This window comes from Lepidochelys olivacea (genome assembly GCF_965140295.1).
Source record: "Lepidochelys olivacea isolate rLepOli2 genome assembly, chromosome: 8".
Lineage (NCBI taxonomy): Eukaryota > Metazoa > Chordata > Testudines > Cheloniidae > Lepidochelys > Lepidochelys olivacea.
This window is the reverse complement of record NC_140418.1, coordinates 36,894,321-36,920,065: the sequence shown is the minus strand read 5'-3', so window position 1 is coordinate 36,920,065 and position 25,745 is coordinate 36,894,321. Positions and strand designations below refer to the sequence as shown.

The window sequence follows — 25,745 nt, the reverse complement described above, 5'->3', positions numbered from 1 at the left end:
ACAGAATTCTCTGTCTGAATATTTGAGACCTTTCCCTTTACATACGTCTAACATTCAGATAATTAATAGATCCAGTCAGAGTTGTAAGGGAAAACATTTATTTACACCAGACACACTATAGGGTTCACTGCAGTTCTTGTTGCTGTGGGATGCCAAAACTGAAGTTTTTTGTCATGTATTGATATTTAGTTATTTAGGATGTGTCTCCAGTTTTACTCCTCTGACACTTTTTTAGAAGTTGTATGCCCAAGGAACAGTCTGATTATAAAAATAAAACAAACTCAATAACCTCATACAACTTTATTTTCAAGCTTATGCCCAAGAAATGTTCTGTCTGCATGGCAACTAATAATAATCTGATTTTGATCATGATTTTTGAAGTGTGGGTTGTTTGTTTTTTTTAACCACACAAATGAAAAATGATGTTAGAATTGAGAGGTGCAAAAGACCTAGATAATCTAGTCCATTTCCCTGGAGGTTTGACCATGTTGCTACTTTCAGTGCTGTTCTTGGTGAGAGTCAAAAGTCATAAATTAGCAGGATCCCTATTTTCAGCAACTGCAAAGACAAGTCTCTGTCTCATACAGAAACACTTTTGCCTGCAGCAACAATCATATCTTTTTTTGCCAACAAAACAGTAGCAAAATCTGGCTCTTCTTGGTGACCTGTATATTCTCATTTCACAAAGAGTTGAGGGACATGCAGGGCTCAATTTACCATTTGCCTAACCCTACCTAACCCTAAGACTCCTGGCTGCTGTCATGGAGGTTTTTGTGTCTGCTACTCTTCTCTACTCCCTCAGCTTCTTGGAACTACTTCAGTGCCTACTGCTTCTATTGTTGGTAGCTTTCCCAAGCTGCAGGGTGTAGTGGACATGATTTTTATCAATTTCACTTCTGCCCATGGATTTCTGAACTGACCTGAGTCTTATTAATTTCACTCTTCTGCTTGGATAAGCTATGAGCAGCAGTAGGGGCATTGGAAGAGAATTGTAGTTAGGAAGATACCCCTGTGTCAGGTCACTTTGCAACCATAACTTTTTAAAACCATTTATATATGGTTATACCTATGTGAAATACATGCGGCCCCAGGGGCAACTGATTTAATCTTTCACTTCTTCACAAGCACTATATGAATGAGTATTGTGGTCTTTACTTTTCCCTTCTCTGAACATGAGCACATTGTCTCTCTGAGGTGCCTTCTCTGTATCATCGTAGTGTGAAAGTCAATTTGTCATTCCCAAACCTGGCTTTTCTTCATTGCAATTTATGTGTAGCGTGCAACCCTACCTCTCTTCAGTACAGGGAGCTTAGTAGTGCTAGATTTACTTCTACTATAACTATTTTTATGTCACACAAGGAAAGTCAGTGCCACATAGTAGAAGGTGATGAATTGCTGTATACTGTAAGTTTCCGTTGCTTAGAAGATATCCCAGCCTTGTGGCATCTTGCCAAGTAATGCCAAAGTGTGCATGTATTATGTGCGCGTGTATATATAAAATAGCTTTATTTCAGCAAAAAATGATGCTGAAGGTACTTGTGCTTGCCAGGGCAAGCTACTTCTGCTTGCTATTGATAAGTAGGTTTTTCATACTCTTGATGCAGGAGGTACTAGGATTTTATGAATACACCGGACCCTCGCTAGAACGCGCATCTATATAACGTAAATTCGGATATAACGCGGTTGTGGCCATGGATCCCAAATTTAAGTACAGTACAATTTTTTTGAGCATAGACGCGATAAATCGACCGCTGAGTGCTCTCCTGTCGACTCTAGTACGCCACCAGAATAAGGAGTGCAAGCACAGTTGACGGGAGAGCGTCTGCTATTCACGTAGCTGAAGTTGCGTATCTTAAATCTACCCCGTGTGGTAGTGTAGACAAGCCCTAAGACGATTGCTGTAGGCCTAGAATGCCATACAAATGTAATGTAATAAAAATTTACAGGTACAGTACTGTATTTATCTTTAGAAAGTTGTCAAAAATGTTGGGCAAAAGGAAGGCTTACTCGGTGCAGGAGAAATTGGAAGCTATCAAATGACTTAAATGGTGAAACCCAGGCAAAGATTAGCCGCGATATTGGCATTAATGAGTCCACCTTTTCTGGATGGCTAAATAATGCTGACAAGCTCGGAACTAAGTTCATAACCTGGATGAAGAGCATAGCCTTCAACGAAAACAAGCCCATTTAGTGAGTAGTGCCAATCTTGATTCTGCAGTGTACATGTGGTTTGTGCAAGAACAGCAGAAAGGCATTCCGATTTCTGGTCCGCTTATAGCCATGCAACTGGAAAAATTCAACCGGGAACTTAATGGTGAATTCAGGAATTTTAAGGCGATTTCAGAAAAGTCACTGAATCTCTCAGATTGCAGTTTCGTGAGAAAAACACTCTGCTGATGCCAACGCTGCGCAATCGTACCCTGCGAAGCTGAGGGCAATTTTACAGGAAGAGGGTTACTCGGAGGAACAGGTTTACAATGCAGACGAAACAGGAATTTATTATAAAATGTTGCCTGATAAAACCCTGGCTGTCAGAACAGATGAACGTAAGAAAGAAGGCTATAAACAGGGAAAAGATCACCTTACTTTATTGTTTTGTGTGAATGCAACAGGCAAGCTTAAATTAAAACCATTGTGCATTGGAAAGTCTTGCATGCCTCGGTGCTTTCATCACTTAAATGTGAATTGCATGCCGTTTTCGTACAAGAACTCCAAAAATTCCTGGATGACAAGAGATTTTTGAATAATCGTTCTTCACCAAATTTGTCCCTTCTGTGCGAAGCATTTGCAGGCAAAACGCTTAAAAGAAAAGGCCGTTCTTTTGCTAGACAACTGTCCAGTGCATTCTCCGGCTGAAAGACTCAGAACCTGTGATGGTAAAATATGGGTTGAATACTTATCTAAATAGAGGACTTCCAGAATTGCTTGATCAAGGTGTTATCACCATTTTTAAGCAGCACTATCGATGGAACTTGGTATGACAAATGATGGAAAGCGAGTTGTCTGTCACCGATTTTCTGAAGAAGTTGACTATAAAAGACTTTTACATTGGCGGTGATTCCTGGAATTTTATGCGCTGAAACGATAAACTGCTGTTGGATGGTGGGACTGAGAGAGTCGTTTGGCCACCCACTCCTGGAAGAAAATGAAGAAAGCAGATCACAGTCTGATGAGGAATTTGACTTTGAGGGATTTACAGAGGAGGAAGTTGGAAGAACAGACATGGAATGGATGCAGGAGCTGTGCCAGCAACTGTCCAGGCTCGGGGTAACTGTTCTGCCATAAAATATCGAGTCCTGGATAAGAGGCGACAATGAAGTAGAAGAATTTTGTCCCGTTGCTGAAAGTGTAACGGATGACCAAATTCTTCAGGCAGTACAACCAAACACCATTCCAGAAGCTGAAGAATTGGCCTCCACTGTGGAAGAAGAAGAGGAAGATGAAATTCCAACGTCAACTGTGACCGTAGCCGGCTTAGAGACTGCTTTGAGATGCAAGACATTGAGCCTATAAAAATTATGCAGCTACGTAGTCTTTTGCAGTTTTCTAAGTGGAAGCAGCAAAGCAGCAAGAAGCAAAAGCAACTCACCGACTTTTTAAAGAAAAACTAGACTAGTTTATTGTAATGTCTACTTTAAATCTCTAATAAAGCAACATTTTTTTCTCGTTTCCTTGAAGTAGTTTATTTTCTAAGGTTTTCTATACTTAATGGATGTGACATTTACTGTATACAGTAATTTAATTTTAACATGGTCCCCGCTATAACGCAATACTTGGCATGGATTCCAAATCCCACGTTCTAGCGAGGGTCCGGTGTACTACACAAAAAAACCCTTGCATTCAAAGAACATGAAGATTGTAAAGTCAGGCACTAAAAAGCTGGGAAATGTTGGAATTAAGGTTGCCTGTGTAACCTTAATTTGGGCCCTCTTGTGCATAGGTGTCATGATACAGTCTTCAATAACATGATTATGTGCTATTTTTTCCATAACACCCTGGTGCAATCCATGCAAAGGGCAGACTTGCTCTGGGGATGTATCAGGCTTGTGTGGTAAGGCAGACTGTAGTGTGTAAGACCTCTGCTTCATTTGTTGCAGAAGTTGGAAGGTGTATTGTGTTTGAGGCAGGGGACTGCAGGAACAGAAAGGAGGGTCTCATGGTTAAAGACGGTTGAATGCCCTCTTGAGGAAATAGAATCCATTCCTTCCTCTGCCACAAAGTTCCTGTATGATGATAGACAAGTTGCTTAAGCCATCCTTTTCACCGGTGGTCACTAACTGTGTTCCTCAATTTCTGGGTGCCCAACTTGAGAGCCTGGGGTTTGATCTGTAGAAGTGCTGAGCTCTCACAACTGCATAGAAGTCAGTGGGAGCTGTGGCTTGAAGTGTGTGCTATATAATGATAAGCACCTGAATATCAGATTTGGCGCTTAAAATTAGTTGATACTTTTTATCAGAATCTTGATGTGCCTGAGCTTCCTCTTTGTAAAATGGGGATAATACCACCCCTTCATTTCACAGGGATTTTGTGAAGATAAATTCATGTTTCTGGAGCAATTGGATATCACAGTGATGAGCGCCATAGAAAAGCCTGAGGAAATTAATAATTCTGTCTTCAGAGAAGGGTCTGAACAGTGTACTGTAAATAAATCCTAGGGCCACACATTAAACAATGAGGAGAAAACAATCTATTGAATAACTGTTCATTTAGTGAGCACCATCCATCCTGTGCACTGAACAAGGCCTGGGTCCTGTGGAAAAAAGTGTGTGATCCTGTAATTAAAGATTGTATTATCAAGCATTCACACAGAGCTGCCAAATTAAGTTTGCAAAGGCAACTTTAATTCTGGCCTGTCCAAACTTCCGAGTGCTTGACTTTGCAGTTTTAACATAGATTTGTGTGTGTGTAATTTACTAGGGTTTTAAAAAAGTAAACTGAAAAAAGAACAGTTCTGTTGTGTAGCAGCATATTGACACCCCTTCGGCTGATCAGGAGGGTTGGAACATTTATATTTACTGTACAGCCCTCTGCCCCTTGAACTAATAGTGTAACTGATAGCAATATTCATCCTCTCTGTGGTCCAGCACCACAGGAGGATGTAAGGTCCATGGATATTTACAGACAGCAAAAGAATGGTGAGGCTGGGGAATCCTGGGTTTCATTCCAAGCTCTGGAGAGATGTGGGCTCTATTGTCTACCGACGCTTCTGTCCTTTCCCCCAGGCTTGAGCCCCTCCTGGCCCATCTCCCACAAACTGTCCCTACCCCACTCTCATTCTCCTTGCCTATGCAGTCCCAGTCTGCACTCGTCAGGCTTCTTGGCCCAGTCTCCTTGCCCAACCAGTCCCAGCATCCCATCCCCACTCCAGTTCCCAGGTTCTCTCACCCTCACAACCCAGTCTCACCAGACTACTTGTCCCAGTCTCCTCCTTTCCCGTTCCCTGGTCCATTTTTTGCCCCTCTGTATTAGAATGAGGCTGCTTCCTCCTCTGCACTACCTGGATGCCAGCAGGGGAAATAGGCTCCCTGCTCTCATTCCCAGTGCCTGGCTTGACCCCAGTTTAGGGTGGCCACTCACCTCGTCCTGGAATACCAGACATTCCAGTACTTCCTAGAACAGCATGGATCTGCTCGTGTTGGCATGATATTGGACGCATGGTGTGGGTGAAGTTATGCTGCGTGTGGGGGTGCCATTTTTAAGAGCCCCCCCGAGTGTGCCCCCCCCGAGTGTGCCCCCATGGTGCATGCAAGGTCACACCAGATGTGGGGGTGTCATTTTTAAGAGTGTGCCACTCTGTCTCCAGGACTTTGTGTGCGAGGTCATGCTGGTGGGGGCAAAGGGGTGTGCTCTTCAAAAGGGCATCCCCCACCTGATACAGGACAAAAGCATGTCTGGTTTTTTCATAGTACTGGATGGGGGACAAACACTAGAAAAGTCTGACTGTCTGGTTTAATACTAGATGAATGGCCCGCCTACCTCATTCTGGAGAAGCCTTTACAGAGAGAGCCTTTCTAAACTCATGTAGCCGTGGGCTGGGGTATGCTCAGTCGCTATGTGGGGATGGTGCATGTACAGTGTGGTCAGCATTAGGAGCCAAGGACTTTTCAAAGTCTTAATTGTTCAGCTCTAGCAAGTCTCTCGAGTATGTGGAAACAGATTTTTTCAAAGGTTTATAACTTGGCCAAATTTAGGCAGATTTTGATGGGTATAGACCCTCTATCACATTGAGTCCCAGATCCAAAATATGGTGGCACTAGAACATTAAATAAAAGGTCACCAGCATTTGTTAACATGGGGAAAACAGAGTGTTTTCTTCTAGCCTTTGTTCGCAGAAAGGGCTGAACCATTTTGACTAAAAGTTCAAAAAAATTTCAGCCTGAGGCAGACATGTGGGATGGAAATTTTCAGCCCAAATGTTAGTTTGGCAAAGTTATAAGTAACTAAAATCAGGGTCTTATAATAGAAAGTGTCAGGTAACCTTAGCAATAGGCATTTCTACCAGTCCTACAAAAAAGCTTGTCTTCCAGGTTCTCCCATCCATGCTTGCAGTGAGAGAAGTTGCAGCAAGTTAACTGATATGCTTTTTACACCACATGTGTAGCTCTCCAAGTTAATTTATTGACACACTGTAACTCTACTACTGTGGCATAAGCTGTGTTCAGTAAACAGCCTGATCATCTGTAGTCCAATGACAGTGTATTATCATGTAAATGCTTGAACACAAAAAGATGTCTTGCCTTATACTTCGAAGGTCAGCAATCCAGTGGTAGACTACTTCAGGAAGCAAGTTCCATAGCATTGGATCCCTCACCTTATCTCAGTCCCCAGTAATGCCCATCATCTGCAGGCTGTCATCAAATGCAGCTCATCTGGTGTGAGCTGTAGCAGTCGTGCACAGAGAGGTCTCTAAGATATGTGGTTAAACAAACACGAAGTATTGGGTGAGCTTCTCTTCTAAACTTCTGACCTTGCAATGTTCCTGCTCCAGGTCTTTTGCTGTCTTTGCTGTAGTATGTCATAGAAGGTTTCTCAGGGTATTTAAAACAGGAGCATGGGGAATGGTTTTTGCTTAGCCCCTTAGGCTTCGAAGCATCTAAACCATCACCATAACTAAAAACATTTATCCAGCTTCTCTTAGAAAAACTGAATAGATTTCCCACCCTTGTCATTTGCACAAAAGGCCTGAAGACCAAGGAAGCCTTCACATTTTCGAGAATAAAGAGCACTTCACCAATTTTTTTTTTATACAAACTGTTCTTGAGTTCATTCTTTTCCTGGTCGCAAAGCTGACCTCTCCATTAAAGGAATTAAACACGATCAAAGAGGCAGGTGTGTCCAGAAATACATCCGTCAAGTGACTGGACATCATTGTCCATTTTTGGCCATTTGGCAACATGGAGAACAGGCAACAGTATCAGTGTATGTCTCTTCCTGACCGGATTTTTAGTTCTGAGCTGAAAATATCACTTCTGTTGGAACACACACATGTACCAGACAGAATGGCAAAGCTCTGAAGGCTTTTTTTCTGAGCATCACAGAATTCCTGGGGGATGCAGATTTGTCAGCTGCCCAAGGAATGTCATCTTGTCAAAAATAGCTATTTCTTTACTCTGGATCCTTGTTTATGAATCAGTTTCTTCTTCCTCAGTTGTCACCTGCATGATTATTCCCTGGAATATATCTTGATTGTTGACTATGGAGGAAGTGCTTAGTCTTGTTTTTTAGATATTCATGAACAAATTCTTGCCCTAGGTTTGTTTTTTAGTTACTAAGTACGTAGATTGTGATTGTTTTAGTGCTCTATAGTTTTCTTCTGGTAATTAAACACCTCTTATATATCAATTATGTTGGTTAGCATTCTAGAGTCAAAAGAACATTTAATATTTATCTCTACATCTGCAATAAGTTGTGCAGTACTACTTCCTCCCATGCTTTTACCTGACAATGATTTTCTGTTTGTATCACGAAAGCAATTTCTATGGTACGTAAAAGCAAAATCTATGCAACATAAGGGCGTTCCAAAATTGGCAAATAAAAAGCCAGGGTTTTTATTCACTTGTGGTCTTTTGCATAGTTGTCCTTATGCCTCACATTTTCAGTTTAAGCTCTGTGTAGCTCTCCAGAAGATGCACAACAAATGAAACATCAACTTGTTTTTATAGGTGTAAGGAACATTATGGTTTTTTTGAAGGCCTGGGTAGGTGTAGGACTGCCTAAATGGAGAGGGGGAAATGTGGCAGTGGAATGGAAATACTTACTTTACTCTCTCAAATTCATTCTCTCTTTCCATCACATGAGTATTTATTTATTATATATTAATTCATGGGAAACAGTGTTCAAGAGAACTCTTTAGGTGCTGATGAGGGGGCATTCATCTTAGTCTTTGCTACCTTTCTTTCTCCTGGCTGATAGTCTTTTAATTTCAAGAGGCTCTTCTGCTATACAAATTGATGTTGTTTTACTTCTGTTTTTGGAAAATTGTGCAAAATTTTATGAAATGGATCCTACTGTTGTTAGAAAGGATACATGACAGCAGCACCTTAAAAATGACGGTGGGGAAGGCTAGTAATCCCAGCCCCCACTGTTCAAATCAGGTGCAGCACTGACTGACTGTTCACTGTGAATTCCTTTTTTATACAGTATTGTCAAATCTATCCTATGGAGATGGAGAAGAGTGCATGTTTCCAGCCTCCGTAGCATACAGTTTTGAAAGTCTGTACCAAACCATATTGCATACACCTACCTGAAGTATGTCGCTGGCATATTGTTAGACTCTATGGTCTGTTGTGTTTTCTCTGCTTAACTAGCTAAAAATTGTTTGTTCATGTTGTTTGTTAAACAGGAAATTAGAAGAGAGAATGATTAGGGGACTGCTTGGGGTGGGGTGATTCATGACTATGATTTGTTAGAAAGGGAAATATTGCCAATGATATTTGAAATTATCATTCCACTTCCGACACGGATGTATCTTTGGATGTTGCTTGTGAATGTTTGCTCAAGCATCATACTACAGAAAGGAATTGTGACCATGCACTTGAGGATTCAAGAAAAACTACAGGGTGAAAGAGATTGTTGAAGCAGTTTCCCCGTACTCCTTCTGGGCAGTGGTCCCCTGTAACAGTCTCAGGTATCTGCCAGGTAGCCCAGCCTGGAACAATAACATTTTAAAAACAAAAACAGAAGAATAGTCCAAAACAAACTCACTAGTCCTGTGCCAGGCCTCCCATTCTCCCAAGGGCTCTGACAGTTCACAGTCCCTGCAGGAGTGCAGGGCTGGTCCTTTCCTCCAGGCACGAAGGGCCTGCAAGGTCTGCTTTCCTTGCTGGTCAGCCAGTAATTGAACTCTCTTTCTCTCCTTTTAACTGCCCCTTCATTACCGGCAGTGAGTGCAGGTGCAGTGGGATTTGGCTGAGTGGGCCCACAGCAGTTCGTTAACCTTTGCGTGTTCAGTGTGGGGTTGGTATACCCTATCACAGGAAGACACAAATTAGTCGGAATTTCAGTAAATCTTGATCTAGCCTTCGAAAAGAATGGATGGTGCCCTTTAAAAAGCTGACTCTCACTACTGTAGCGTTATTTTTGGTCATACTATGTTTATCACCAATTTAGAGGTGAACCACTACTTGCTTTTTTTAAGAAACTAAGTATGAACAATGGTATAAATCTACCATCTAGTTAAGTGTCTAGCAATGCAGAAACTGCTGTTTGGAAGCTGTGATACTATTTCTGTATGAAGTAATGTAATATGCTGGAGCTGTTGACAGATCCAAAATAAAGGGAAAGCTAAAGTAAACATGGTACAGGTGTAAGACAAATAACATTTTCTCATCAGAGGGGCAGGTGTGCTTGTTCTTGACATGCCACACATAGTTTTGAAAATGTAAGTAGTTTGGCATTTTCTGTTCCTCACTTTGTCCTTGAAGGTCAATAGTTATATAACTTGCAAATGTTAATCTACGCAATTTCATTGTTGTCTCTATAAGAGTAAAGTTAATCCTTTTTTTCCGTCAAATGTCGGAGGTACAGCTGCACAATGTGTACGTTATTGCACCTACACTTCTTAAACTAAAACTGCCAAATGGCTCATTAAACCTGATGCATATAAGAATCTAATTAGCTGTATACAGATACAGTAGTAAAATTAAAAATTTGATTTGCCTCCACAAATGCAGAGAATTGCTAAGAAACTTCTTTGGCTAAAGTTTGTTAGCCTGTAATGGGAGATTTATGTACTATATGAATTTTTGCTCCAAAATATTTGCTAATTGGAGAAAAATGGAGTTGTCTAACCGTGTTGAGAATTTTCTGATTTTAGCTGCCTGTTATCTCATAGTAGCAAACATAGGAACAACTTGCCATCTAATCTGCTTGAGATGAGTTGACTCAAATGCATCAGCCAAAGAACATAAGCTGCTTAATGAGATGATAAAAAACAGACTGACAAAATATGAAATATCTAGATATGAAGAGAGAGAGTGTATAAAATAGTGTTTTTAAAACATGTACAATGATGAATTACTATATTGTTTTTAATCTTGTATTGGAATTTACGGCTAGTAGGTGTTTCTCAATTAGATAAAGTAATTAAAACTGAAGCTTGCTGAGTGTATAACTAGTACCTTGTTATGAAGTACACAGACAAATTATTATTAGAATTTAAATGGACATATGTAGAGAAGGGAGAGGGGTCTGTCCTGAGTGGTTGTGAACTTGAGCAGTCAACTTCTGTTCCAGTCAAGATGGATTGTTTGGGAACAAGATCAGCTCCTTTGGAAGCCTCTATTCCATTGGCTTTGAACAGAACTTAAAATGCACTAATCCCATACTGGGTTACTCTCAAAGCTTGAATGGCAGCACGAGTTCAGCATTAAAAAGCATCTTTAAATAGATGAGGGCATGACTGGGCTTAGCCTAACTTTTCACATTGCTTGGTCTGATTGGAAAAAAGCCTTGGCCTACAGCATTACATGTGTGAGGCACAGCATTTTAGCCAGAACGTTACATATATTTACACAGCATGCCATGATATATTTACTGCATTATATATTTATATATTATATGCAGAAAGCTATGTTAAAAGAACATTAAGGTTGTGTACATACAAGGAAACTGAATTAAAGTTGTTAATTCTAGCATTTCCCAACTTTTCCTTTGCAGTCTTAACATTCTTTTAACATTTTTACTTGTAACTTTTTAGATTTTTTTTTAAAGTGAATTGAATAACCAAAACTCCCATTTTATGGAACCATATTGACTTCCTGCTTGAATCATTGATCTGGTTGGAATCCAGGATCTTAGATCCATAACACAGACCTTTGCTACTTCAGTCTGAGGAGTAACTAGTAGTAGCATTAGGCTATTGTCCTGTCTGTGGACAATCCACTACAGGCATGTGACATATACTTTGCCAGTGACTTACAAAACTTTGCTCGACAGCAAAGGAATATTGAGAATCTTGGGTTCTGTTCCAGTCTCTGGAGAGTAGCGTGTGACCTAGTGGTTAGACAGCACAGCCAAATACAAATTTGGGACATTGATTCTGAAAGTGAGCCGAAATGCATGAGAACTAGGTCTACCATACTAGAGACCTGGGGCCATATTCTAGTCCTTGCTATGGCCCCTTTACCGTGCTCCAGTGTACTCAGCCCCATGTTTTTCCTCTCATAGCCACTGATGTAGAGACATGCTAGGAAAGAAAAGGAAGTGGCTGATTTGTGGAATTCTACAGCAATTGTGGGTTTTGGAGTAGCTCATAGGCAGCCAGGTAAGGCTGCAGTAAATTAGAGCAGCCTCTTGGTTGTATTCATAGTTCTGGCAAAAAGAAAAGGAGTACTAGTGGCACCTTAGGGACTAACCAATTTATCTGAACATAAGCTTTCGTGAGCTACAGCTCACTTCATCGGATGCATTCAGTGGAAAATACAGTGAGGAGATTTATATACACACAGAACATGAAAAAATGGGTGTTATCATACACACTGTAACTCTTCTTACAGTGTGTATGATAACACCCATTTTTTCATGTTCTGTGTGTATATAAATCTCCTCACTGTATTTTCCACTGAATGCATCCGATGAAGTGAGCTGTAGCTCACGAAAGCTTATGCTCAGATAAATTGGTTAGTCTCTAAGGTGCCACTAGTACTCCTTTTTTTTTTTTTTTTTTTTTTTTTTGCGAATAGACTAACACGGCTGCTACTCTGAAACCAATAGTTCTGGCAGAGGTGACTTTGTGCTGTTACCCCATATGTAAGGGTCAGTGATATCTGCTCACCTCCTAAGGTAGGGGTGTGAGGCTTTGCTCAACAATAAGGGCTGTGAAGTGTAAAGAATTATTAACACCAGTGGAAGAGTGAAACTAGGACTTGTCTCCTCTTGGTGCCCAGTGCCCCTGTGATTAAAGCAGATCGAAGCAGAAAGAGGAGCTTTCCCAAACTGGGAAGCAGAGCTGTATGCCCCCCCGCTTGCTTTAGCGTCTGCCTTCTCCTAGGCCAAAGGGGTGGCAGCTGCAGTTCTTTCCCTAGCCCAGGAGCATGCTCCGTGTGGTTGGGATTTAGGAAGTTATGCAGGGCTGGAGTTATGCTCAGTGTGGCTAGAATGTTCAGAGATCCTAGTCACAAACCTCTAACAGGTTTTACTGAGCATGTGCAAATGGTAATTTTTAGAGGTTTATAATTTGGCCAAATATGGATGGGTTCTCATTTGGATAGCAAAAGGCATCTCTCTGGCAGATGGATTATCCTGGCATCAATTTTCAGGTTCCTACTCCAAACCTGGGAGGCACTAGAGCTGGTAGAAAATACTTTTAACATTGGCAGAATTACTTATTTCCTCCCTTATCTGATTCTCAGAAATAGCTTGAATAATTTCTACTGAATTCAAAATAAAAAAAAAAATTCTGCCTGAGGCATGAAAAATTTCAGCCTGAATGGTTAAAGATTGGCAAAATTATAAACAACTGAAATCAGGGGCTCCTAATGGAAAGTGTTAGGCAAACTTATGTACAGGTGTCATCACAGTCCAGCATAACTTGTGTGCCATAAAATGTATACTCTGCATTGATTAGTGAACAAGTATCCCCATAAACTCATTCAGCAAGAGTTTAAATATTTTACAATGTAATACTGTTTTGTAAGTCAAATAGTAAATCCTGGTGTGACATTATCAGTCATATAATATCTCATTGAAAGGTGACAGGGCTAGAAAGAATTAATTAACTCAGACTGACCTGACCCATGGCCAAACTTTAAAGACTGTTAGGAAGATATGTAAATGATAGAGCTTTGAAATGCAAGTTTGCATTGTTAGAGATAGAAGAGTAGATGTTTGTTCAGGTCTTGTGATGTAAGCAAACAAGTCTTGTCTATTGCTATAGCTTTGATTCAAAGATCAAAAAAGGAATATTAACATTTAGGAAGACACTTGTGTGAAACAGTATTATTATCTATATGTCTCTTTTGAAGGTTGTGGTAACCTGTATCTGAACTGTTTAATGGATAAATTATCCTGTGCTAATTGCCATGGTGTTTGGAAGAAGGAAAATTAAGCCTATTGTTTTCTCAGGCCAAAAGGTTGCAGGAAATGTATAAAAATGTTGGGCCGTGATCCTTCTTCATCTCAGATCTGCTTTGGGTTTCAAGAGGGGGAAATCTTAAGCCATAAGTATTGAGATCCCCAGTCACTGACTGGAGTCACCCTGAATATGGACATTGGACTATAACCTATGGACTATTTCTAAAAGGGCTTTTGGCAACTACAAGCTCATCTCTATGATGTATCTAAACCTCAAGAATTGAACTCGAGTCTGTATGTATATTGATCTTTTAACCAAAACTCTCTTTTCTTTTTAAATAAATTTTAGCTTAGTTAATAAGAATTGGCTATATTCGTGTGTGTGTGTGTGTGTGTGTATATATATATATATATATATATATATATATATATATATATATGTGTGTGTATATATATATATATATATAGCATGTATTTTGGGTAAGATCTAAGTTATAATTGGACCTGGGTGTGTGGCTGATTCTTTGGGATTGGAAGAATCTTTTCTTTTATATGATGGGATTTTCAATCATCATCATCATCATCATCATGTGTATCTGGATGGAGCACTTTAAGGGAACTGCGTTGTTTGGACTTCTGAGTAACCAGTGAGGTGATACAGGAGCTGTTTTGTGCTGGCTTAGTAAATCTAAATATTGGAATATCCACCAGCTTTTGGGGTTTGTCTGCCCTGTTTTGTTTGCAGTTCACCCTAATTGAGTGATCTCAGCTGGCTCCCACGAGCAGCATTGTCACACCTGGCACAAACAAACTGTGGGTTATTCAATTAAATGTTCAGTGTGAACATCCGTATGTGGGTGTTTGCGCCAGTATGTGAGAGTGACAAAGGGGCCCACAGAGTTTATAGGATTACTGATGAGTAGCTACATCCTGCAGACCATGTTGGAGTGGGAGGGGCATAAAATTATCTGTACCGATTTAAAAAATGGAAAGACATATGCTAGAAATTTCACATCTGGAAATGGAGGGAACTCTGAAGGAAACAAACAGCTGGGTTTCTAAGGGGAATATATAGCCTCCACCCTGTTTCAAAGAAACAAAAATCCTGCTTTGGGATTAACAGAGGGTTATTGGGAGGAATATAGAAATCAGTGGGGGAATTTGTGAAAGATTTTCTGGGGTGTTTTTTCTTTCTGCTTGTCCTTGGTAATACTGTTACTTTTTTGTTCCTACAATACGTTTTATGTCTTTAGAGCCAGCAGTCATGAGGAGACTCAGACTCATTCATTCTCTCTCTCTCTCGGAGAAATACTCACTCACTGTAATAAAGAGCCACTTGTGCTGCTGGCATCCCAGATTTTGTTGAACAATCCACAGAATCTCTCACATGGCACCAGAAGAGCCTAATATATTCTAGCTGGCTCCCTACTTCTCATTTTTACACATTTTTAGGGACCTTAGGAAGTCTTTTATGTATGCAAATCATCAAAAGAACATTTAGCTGTTTTTCTATTAAAAACTTGTAACCTTATTTTAAATGGACTGTCCTTTCAAATGAATGGAACATCAGTACTTGAGGAATCTATCCTACTACATGAGATATGGATATTTCTTGTATGAGGAGCAGCTGTGAAAGTTATTAGACTTTAAAGTTAGCAGCTAATTAAGCTGAAAAGGGAAAATTCACAACTTTCTGGGTGGTGGTTTCATGCTGTTTGGCTGCAGAGTGTATTGGTTTTTGCTCTGAAGGTTCTATGGGTAATCAGAAGTAGAAAGCTTTGCTTCTGAAGAAAGAAGCATGTGAAGTGAGTTTGGCCTCATCCCAATCCCTAATGGATCCATGTCTAGGTAAAAAGCTTTCTGGAGCAGGGATTGCCATGGTGTTTGTCTTGTACAACAACGTGCACACATTGGCACATACCAGTCATCATAATTACAATTAATAACTCTTGAGTGGTGGAACTTCACTTGCGGAAACTAGAGGTGGGTGTGGTGGAAGCTTGCTCAGTGCCTTTTTACCCTATCTAGCTCATATCAGTTAGGTTAATCTCACAAGTTCAATTTCACACTTCCGAAGGAGGCAACTGGGCCCTGCTGGCTTTGTTTTTCCTGTCATTTATATACTGTCATAGGTCCATTAACTTAAATTACACCAGCTGAGAATCTGCCCCTTGCTTTTTAAACACCCCAAAACATTATATTGTATGCTAGGTGAAAGTGAACACTCTAAATATTCTAGTCCCTGCAGTGTCACCAGCTATTCAGCTTCTTCATATACTCTGCACTGAATTAACATGTTTAGCTAATTTCTTTTGTATACACACTAAAGAAAGCATAGAATCATAGAATATCAGAGTTGGAAGGGACCTCAGGAGCAGGACCAATCCCCAAAGTATCTAGTGTACTTTCTAGGTTTCTTTGACATTACTTAAAATGTCAAAATGTAATACCTATATGTTTCTCAGCAATACAATTCGGTGTAACCCGCTACTGTAGGTACTGCACAAAAACATTCTTGCCTAATTTCTCTCCTACTCAACAATGAACATTCTAGCTAAGTGTTTAGCTGGATTAATTGAAATGGCAAAATCTGGGCCAAAATTACTAATTTACTAATTGCTAAATTACTCTAATGCTGTTTATGTGACTGCATGGAGTAGGCCTCCCTGTTTTCTCTGGTGGCTCAGATAAATGGTACACTTTTCCTCAGTTGGGTGAAAACATTGGCCAACATTTTTGAAATTGAATACCCCAAATTAGGCACCTACATCATCAGTAACCCAGTTGTTTGAGGGTTTGGTACCTCTGAAAGTCAGGCCACTTAGGTGGATAAATGTAGATGTAATTTTCTAGCTTTAAGATTTCAATTTGAAAATTTGGGTCTTTGGCTGCTATCAGTGTACATTCTTAAGCTTTTGTTTGAGGAAAGGCACCAGGGAGGATATTTCTCAGTTGAATGGTGTTGACAGCTGCAGAATCTAAGCTTTCGTTTAACCAACAAACAATCAATCCTTAAGCCCTTACAGCTGCAAAGATCTTCCAGAGTAAACCAAGTGTAAACTGATGCTGTGTAGTCTTCATAAGTCTGCATGGACAACTTCAGTGCTGCTGCTCAGAGATTGTCCAAATTGCAGTGCAGTGAAAATTGACCAGAATCTTGTCAGTTTTCACTGTTCCATATTTAGAACACAGTGGGCAGCACTGGAACAGAGAAGATGGTCAGTTTGAACTACTCCAACTTTGGAAAGCTATGTACATCAAATGAGTAGGTACTGCAGCTGTTCACAGTTGTGGTCCACCCCACCCCCTCCACCCTCCCAAAAAAATTAGGGAAGTGGAGCCACCTCTCCCCCCAACACACAACCACCATCACCGTTACAGTAGCCATGATGCTTTCGGGTGCGAGAGAGGAATGATTTATATGTATTGCAGCAGTGCCTAGGAGCTGCATGGACAAAGATCTTGCTATGCTAGGTGCTGTACAAACACAGAACAAAAAGAGTCCCTGCCTCAAAGAGCTTAGCATAGGAAAGAAGCCGGGGTAATGCTCCCTTTCTCTTCCAACTGTCCAAAGGATGTGTGAGAGAGCTTTATATTTATCAAAACCTGATAGCTGGAGGCTATGAGAAATGGTGCCCCTTAGGATCTAGGGCTGCACCTGATGCAAATGCAGTGACCTTCCCTTTCCCTGAGGGTACACGGGTGGATGTGGCTTCTCACAGGGACACTGCACCCAGAGAGACAGAACCTTCCTTTTAGTTTAGGCACCTGGCTATTGAGTGTTAAGGCCTGAAAAGGTTACCAGTGTCTGAACAGGTGGTGGAGGGGTTGAGGCTGGTAGGTAGAGAGAGGGAGAAATTGAGGGGATGTAGTAAATAAAAAGAGAAAGATATTAAAAGAGGAATTTTGGGGTAGCGAAGATGATACCAAGGAGAAGCGTCGCACAAAATGATTGGAGAGAAAAGGGACAAAGTGAGGAGAGACATTGAAAACTACATAGAAGAGCTACCATGTGAATTATAAGAGAGAGAAAGTAGAGTGAAGCCAGGAAGGAAAAGAATGTGTAACAAAATCAAGGAAAGCACTGTAAAGTGTGAGAACCACATTAAGGAGAGCATGAATTGGCAACATGTTAAAATTAAATGCAGCACCCAACTCTTCTGTTGTTATAAATTGCAGGGCTGTGATGGCACCAGGTATTGTTCACCCAGGCTTAATCCTCAGGCAGCTGGTGTTGGGTACGTTTTTCAAGCTGTGCAGGAGGATCCTCATTTCTGTTCATCTTCCAGGCCCTGAATAAATGTGTTAATAATATCCATTTGTCATGGGAGATTATGCTGCACATTGAATTCAAACTTCTGTGCAGAAGAGGCATGTAGTCTGGCACTGCCCAGTCTAAAGCTATTCCTTTTAGCTGTTCAACTTGATCACTTGTCACTTGGCATGAAGACATGGTCCCAGACACTAGTTAGCCCGGGAGAGACCTTGAACACAATGGTATGAGCTGTGGAGGCTCCTTTTAATCCTTCTGGGTGACTTTCTAAGTAGGGAAGAGGCTAATCTGTTGCTTGTGCATTCCTTGTGTGTGAGAGGAGGGGATGAAGAAAGCTATGTAAGGTTCCTAAAATTTACTTGAACTCAGTTAGCCTTTACCTCTTTGCAAGTTATCTGTCATATTCTGAGAGTAGCCTTGAGCCGTGTGATTACTCAGAACGCTGCTCTGAGCAGTTTGGGGGCAGCTTTCTTATGATGGCTGTACAAGCTTGCTGTTACTTTCATCTGTAATTCATAAGAAACTTATCTTCATAACTTGATTGTAAATGGAGAAAAAGAAGAAATAGATACTCGTTACTGCAGCTTCAGTTTAAAAAAATATGAATGCAACAAAACTGAACTTTAGATAGCATTGGAATTCAAAGTTCACTTTAAACAAATAAACAAGCCCTAAACAAAGGAGAGTGAGTTTGTGTGTGTATGGGGGTGAGGGGGATGTGAGAAAACCTGGATTTGTGCAGGAAATAGCCCAACTTGATTATCATGCACATTGTGTAAAGAGTTGTCACTTTGGATGGGCTATCACCAGCAGGAGAGTGAATTTGTGTGTGGGGGTGGAGGGTGAGAAAACCTGGATTTGTGCTGGAAATGGCCCACCTGATGATCACTTTAGATAAGCTATTACCAGCAGGACAGTGGGGTGGGAGGAGGTATTGTTTCATATTCTCTGTGTATATATAAAGTCTGCTGCAGTTTCCACGGTATGCATCCGATGAAGTGAGCTGTAGCTCACGAAAGCTCATGCTCAAATAAATTGGTTAGTCTCTAAGGTGCCACAAGTACTCCTTTTCTTTTTGCGAATACAGACTAACATGGCTGTTACTCTGAAACCCTAAACAATGGAAACTGTTAAAGCACAGTTAAGGGCACCCAAACAAGCATAAATCTGTCTCCATAGTGAGAACCACCAGGATTTGCCTTATCCCAGCCATTACGCAGGTTCATGTCTTCTGTGACCACCAAAATATTAATACCTGACTCTTAACTAGAGCTGATCGGGGACAAGGTTAATTGGAAAATGCCAATTCATTGAACCTGAAATATTTATCAGAAATGTGTTGGGTTCAGTGAACTTCTGACAAAACACAGGTAGGGTTCCTCTGGCTCCGGAAGACCCCTCCGTGACAACTGTCCTGAGGCCAGTGACCTCAGAGCTTCAACGGTCTATGGCTCATGAGCAACCTTGCCATGTGGACTGCCCCGAGATCAGGCTCTGGCTGGAGCCATGGCTCTCAGGGCTTTAGGATCCTTGCTCTGTGGTGGGGAGCTCACCTGAATCCCAGGGCATCCCCAGGAATGGAAGGCAGCCTGGGAGGTGGCGGCAGCTGCTCTGTTTCATTTAGAAAAATGGAACTGAAATTTTTTTTTTTTAAAACAAATAATTTCAGAATTTCTTTTCTGTGGGAAACTGAAATTTCAAGTTTTTGTTCTGAATCAGAATGAAAACTTTTTTGAAATGGCAGAATTTCCCACAGAAATGGAAATTCCAGAATTTTTGCCAGATCTAATCTTAACCATAGAGGTCAGTCATATTCCAGGCATAAACAATCCATGGAAGAAATCCTGTAATGATTCATGATTAGATACATAGCCTACTGAAGACAGTCTCTTTTCCCTTTTCAAGCAAAGATTCCATGTGCCATGAAATATCCCAGCGTCATTGTAATAGAGCTGGACTCGCCCAGCTGCGTCGCCTGCTGGTTGTCCTTGGGAATTAGCTTGTCAGGCTCTGGAGCGCCCTCTGCTGTCTGGTGATCCGCCTTACCGCCGGCCCCAGTCCCTCCCAGAACCCGATGCCTCCTCCCACTGGGGTGCTGCCCCTTGGCAGTAAACCCCAACAATCTCTGAGGGTCTCCCCTCCCCGGGGAACCCCCACCCACTACCCCCACCTTGCCTCAGTCTTGGCTACTGCCAGTCATCGCTTAGCCCCGCTCCCTGGGGCAGACTGCAGTGTATCAGTCACTCATCACAGGCGAGGGGGTTTGGACCTGCTGCCTCTGTCTACCTGTGGGCTGCCCCCTGGCAACCCCAGTACCCAATAGGTCCTAACCTAGACCTCGCAGCCTGGGGGTTTCCAGGCCGGAGCTCCCCTGGCCTTTCCCCCTCAGCTCTGCTCCAATCTAGGTTCTCCCTCAGGTCCCTGCAGCCAGGCCCCTCTCTCTCTCTCTCTCTGAACGCAGAGAGAGACTGGCTAAGCTTCAGCCTAGCAGTCAGTCCCTTTATAGGCCCAGCCGTGGCCTGATTGGGATGTGGCCCAGCTGCAGCCATTTCCCCAATCAGCCTAGCCTTTCTTGCCCTCAGCCCTGGCTCTCAAGCCCCACAGGGCAGGAGCGGGTAACCACCCTACTACAGTCATGAAATACAGATCTAGTGTATCTCTGTATCCAAACTCTTAAACTGAGATAACGAAATTATGGGACTTGCATGGAAACCTAAAGGTTAGCGTGGTGCCAGAGTATGAGCCATTTGTATGCATAAACAGTTATGTAACATGTTCTGTGGTTCAAATCTTCAGTATTTCATCTGCAAGCTGTGCAATACAAGTGTCTTCTCTAAATGTTAAGACCATCCAGAAGGCTGGTAACAGCGCATGGGGCAGAAAAGTTTGGCGTCAACCTTTACTCCATTTTAAGTGTTTAGTTTGTCTTGAATTGAGTGAAGTCTGGGCCACTTTCACTAGCTAATCACCTCCATTTTTTCAGCCCATTGAGTAATCAATTCCATTATCTTTTATTGTGCTGTAAATGAATCTCTCTGCAGTCTCTCCTTACAGAGCACAGGATGAGAGTGAGTAACATTTGGTTGATGTAGTTTAGCTCTCTGCGACCATAGTAAATGTGCCTGACTTTTCTTTTCTTTCTCACTTGTAGGTTTATCCTTCAGTCCAAGGGAGTAATTCACAGCCAACTCTTAGAAAAACAAAAAATAGCAGAAGAGAAAATTAAAGAACTTGAGGTAAGTTTTAGGTGAATTAAGGTGATATTGAAAGTAGGACCTTAAAAAAAACTCAACATGATAGTCTTTGTTGCATCCCTTACATATATAGTATATTTATATAGTGCTTTTCATACTAAAGGATCTTAAAACACTAGAACTCCTATCCACTGCTGAAACATTGCTATCTCTTGGGTAGAATGCAGCAGCTGTCATGGTAGTAATATTAGCAATACATATCCTGCTGACCCTCCTGATAGGAATATACCTTTCTAGTCTAGAAGTAATGAATATGATTTAGACATATTACCTACTTTGAGTAGTTGAGAGATACAGAAATATATAGGAAATGCACAGTAATTTCAGTTAATGTCCTTTTGCAAGTTCAAATTGCTGAAATGGGACATTGTATCCATTTAATCTTGACCAATGTCCAGGGGATACAAACCAGGTTCATTTGCTTTGCTCATTACATTTAATTCTTCAGAGGGACACAAATAGAAATGCACCAAAAGTGTTACCATTATGTCTTTTTTTTAAATGTCCCTAATATGTGAATAATATGAAACCCTGCCCCTTAGTATCTTGAGCAAAGAACTTAAAAACAAAACAAAATAACCCTCTAGGAATGTGTTTGGGGAAGCAAATGATAAGTTGACCAAACAGTCTGATATGTTAGTGTGAGCTTTGGAGAAGGAATTAACAATAGGGAAAGCAGGGCAGGCGCGTGTGTGTGTGCATGTGTGCTTGCATCAAGGAATAGCGATGTGAAGTGCTTAAAGTGCAGTTTTACTCTGAAAAGTGGCACTGTGGAGTTCTATATTTACTCAGTGACTACAGATCAGTAGGTAAATAGAAAGGGGCTTTTCTTCTGTTTGCCCTGAAAGTGCAACCTAGAATCAGAAAGATAAGATAGCATCTGTCTTTTGCATCTCTAGCAGTAAATAATCTGCATGCAGAACTTAGTTAACAGTTCTGCTGATGAAGTGAGAGAGAGATATGACAAGTGTTAGTCTATTCTGCCTTATATAGCCCTAAAAGGTGTACCAAAAAAAAAGTCTTAAACGTATGGCCTGATTTTCAGAGATGTTGAGCAACCCCAACTCCCATTAAACACAACGAAAGTGGTATGTGTTTGTTACTTTTGAAAATCAGGTTCTTGTATTTTGTTCAATAAAGTACTTCAATATGATTCTGAATAGACACAGGGAGCAGATCTGAAGAGTAAGAATGTGCCATTTTTAGGAGTTTTTCATTTTAAAGACTGAGGATTTAATGTGGTGAAAGGCGTTTTTATTCAAAGAACGGATGATAGGATGAGGCAGATTTAAAGTAGTTTTGGGTGTTGTGTTTGAATAGGACAACCTTAAGCTTGCATTTCCTTGGTATCTGCTGTTCATGTTTGTGGTGTTTTAACTATAATCTTGAAATGTAATACACACTCCAACTACAGAGATGTGCCTGCAACCATAACAGCATCATGACAAACTCTTTAATGTGGGGATATGTTTTTGTTATCACAGTATCCTAATAAAAGTAGGATCCACCGTGAGGGAGATATCCTAACCATTGAAAATCTGTTTTTAACGGTCTCAGTTTTCAGCGGAAAGGAGAGAACAGATATGCCTATGGGGGCAGCTGTGCTAATGTATGAGGCAAGATAACATTTTAACTACATTTTGGACGTTAGCAAGTGTGGGTTGCCAGGTCTGATCAAGCTGGGACTGTGCCTATTTAGTTGTGAAGTCCAGGGCAGTGTAGCTGGACAGTGCTGTCCTATACTCTGGAGAAAAACATTAACACTGTATTTATAGAAAATTCTCTCTCCATGAATAACGTGAAAGATGCACTTGCAAATTACAGCTGTCGTTTCTGAGCCGAGGTGCTTGGGTTGACCTCATGGCTGGGACAGTCAGTGATGAAACCCAATGTCAGTGATGTTCACGAATCCCCGTGCTGCTTCAACAGTTATTAAAGGGTTGATTTGAATGCACTTTCTGAACCTGAAGCCATTCCATTGCTTGATAATTTGTCCTCTTGATAGCAGGTAAAAATGCATCCCTTGTTGGTGGCAATTTTTCTCCATTTGCGTCTTGGAAAACATACGCTTGCATGCCTTTGCAAGTGTCGTAATGTTGATCTTCAAATGGTAAACTGGGCATAGGAACACCTCCAGTGCAATTACGAGTTCGTCAATGACTGTCTCAGCTGTTCTGACCACCTTCAGGGCAAGTTCAGGATCTTCAGAGGCTGAATCAAATGCCTTCCAGTAAGATAATTTGGTCTTTCCAGCTGACTTTGTGTGGTTTTTAATGGTTCAAGTGATAGGAACACATCTCTGAGGTATATACCGTGATTCTGTACCACAGCAGCAGGCACAAAAACAGCATCTGGTGGAAGTCTTGGGTAGCGTCTGACAAAGAACACTGGAACATCCGAGTCTTGTGGAAAAATCTGAAGTTTAGTAGCACCTCTCTCTGTGACATTGATGGCATGCAAGATAATTTTAGAGTCAGCTTCCTCATAGGAACTATGAAGAAACTCCACTGACCACTGTGAGGCAGCAGCTTCATTATACCGTACACCGATGAAATTCTTTGAGCAATTCTTCACATGCTGGAGCATTTTTCCCACAAGGTATGCAGTTAACTCATCCTTTGTGTGAGTATGAGACAGTAACTTCTTCACTGTGGCACTGGGGATGTTCGTGGAGTCAGTGATTTTATATTTGACAAGTGCAGTACAATGGAGTCTCTTCTTTCTGGTAATATTTTTAATTGATTCTCCTACATACTTGTCAAGTGTGAGATGGATTCTGTCATAGATCCAGTATTTTCTTCGTAGCCACATAATGAAGTGTTCAGCCAAATCTTGGCAGGTGTTAACAGTTTCTAGTTTCTTGACAGTTTGTACCTTAGCCATATCATCTATGGTTGCTATCCTGAAAGGCCTCTGCTGGCATAAGGTACTGGTCATGTTGTCAGTAGGTGCTGGCATAGGAAGACCATGCAAGATGTGCATTAGTTTGTTTTTTGCCTGGCACATATGGGTTGTTCCATCATATACGAACATTGATCATGGAGAACTCATACTTCCCCCAAAGTTTCTCATAGATGATCGTCCTGCTGAGATCTGGACTTGACCAGTTGATGAGCAACAACCTGTCTGCAGTTAGCTTTATAATAGTCTCTGCCAGCTTCACTCTGACTTCCCTCTTTGCATTTGAGCACACCATTAATGAGTTTTTCTTAATGAGATCCCATAGATTGACAGAGCCTTGGATAATTCTTTGGGTTTTGAGGCTTCATGCAAATCATGACCCAGAGTATCCATTTGAGTGACATCTTTAGCTATCTCATCACTGAAGACTGCTTTTGTCATAATATTAATGAGCTCTGATATGGGGAGCCAGTGCGATTAAGCTCACCTGTAGCTTTAAAATTGCTCCTTCTTGGTATTTAACAGCACCTAATGAGTTTAAATGGTGCTTGGTTACTTCTGGGGAAGTCATTCTAAGCACAGTTAATGTTTCATTTGAAATTTGTTAGAGTTCTGGGTTGTCAAGGAAAGAGCAGCATTCTCACTAAGAGTGACTGCTGCATACAGTTTTTCATGTGTTGAAACTCTACTTAATGGATGCCTTCGGGCTTCCAGCTTACCACAGAAGAAGCAGGTGTTCTCTAAATGCATGCCATGGGAACTAGTATAAGGCAAGTCTCACCCACAGTTGGCACCTGTCCCAAAATCTTTGACTTTTTCTTAATGCTCAATGTACTTCCCCTCCAACCTTGCCAAATTCATTTTTTGGGTGCGCTTCTTATAGCATGCAAGTTGCAACTGAGGGTTGTTGTTAGGGGGCTTATTCCTTCACCCACTTACTTCCCTGGTCCTTCTCGCATGAACAGAGAGCAACAATACCTGAAGTCCAAAGGTGCAAACAATTCGATGTTTATTGGGGTGAACTTCCAGCAAGCATGATTCCAGTTTCCTTCCTTAGTGTCCTCCTTCCCAGCTCTGACACCACAGAACGTTACACCTGTGTCCCTGTTCCCATTTCTGCCCTTAGCAAAACATGATTCCAACTTCCTTACTCCCATTCCCTGTTCCCATGTCCCCCTTTAGCAAAACATGATTCCAGTTTCCTTACCCCTATTCCCTGTTCCCACCCCCCCCCACACCCACCCACTCACTTCCTCATTGACTACAGATTATATAGTAAAACTTGAGTTCAGCTTAGCTATACCTTAACCAATCATTTTTCTGAAATTTAACTAAGCAATCCTAACATATTGTAACATGATTATGTAACCAATTACATCCCACCACCTTAATTAGTTTACACCCAGCAAAATTAATTATACAGCAGACAGGAACAATCACAGAACCAGACAGAGATTATACAGACAAACAATAGCAAAGTGGGAACTATAATGACAAGACAATACAGAAGTGAGGATTTCACATCCCAGCTATTGATAAGTGAGTTCTTGCCAGACAGGATGCTATCAAACTAAGTTTCCTTTTACATTTTCTAGGCACTTCCCTTTCTCTGGTGGTGATAGGAATACAATCCTGTCCTGATAGTGCCTAACAGTCCAATAGCACCGTATTTCAATGTGACTAGTTTGGAATGTGAGGATGTGACTGTTCGCTTCCCAGCTTATGGCTGCCTCTGCTGCTTAGCCAAAGGCCTTAGCCTAAGAACAGGGCCTCAGACTGTCACAGTAAGAGAAGGCCCTTACACC

The 25,745-nt window shown here is 41.2% G+C and overlaps 1 protein-coding gene across 1 annotated transcript in view; it reads left to right on the top strand.

Moving 5' to 3' along the window:
- The window catches only part of PFDN1 (prefoldin subunit 1), a 60,346-nt gene that overhangs the window by 8,036 nt on the left and 26,565 nt on the right, over nt 1-25,745 (top strand). The window contains exon 3 of the mRNA XM_084635836.1: nt 20,937-21,021. Coding sequence (XP_084491962.1) covers nt 20,937-21,021 — 85 coding nt within the window. The remainder of the gene's footprint in view (nt 1-20,936; nt 21,022-25,745) is intronic.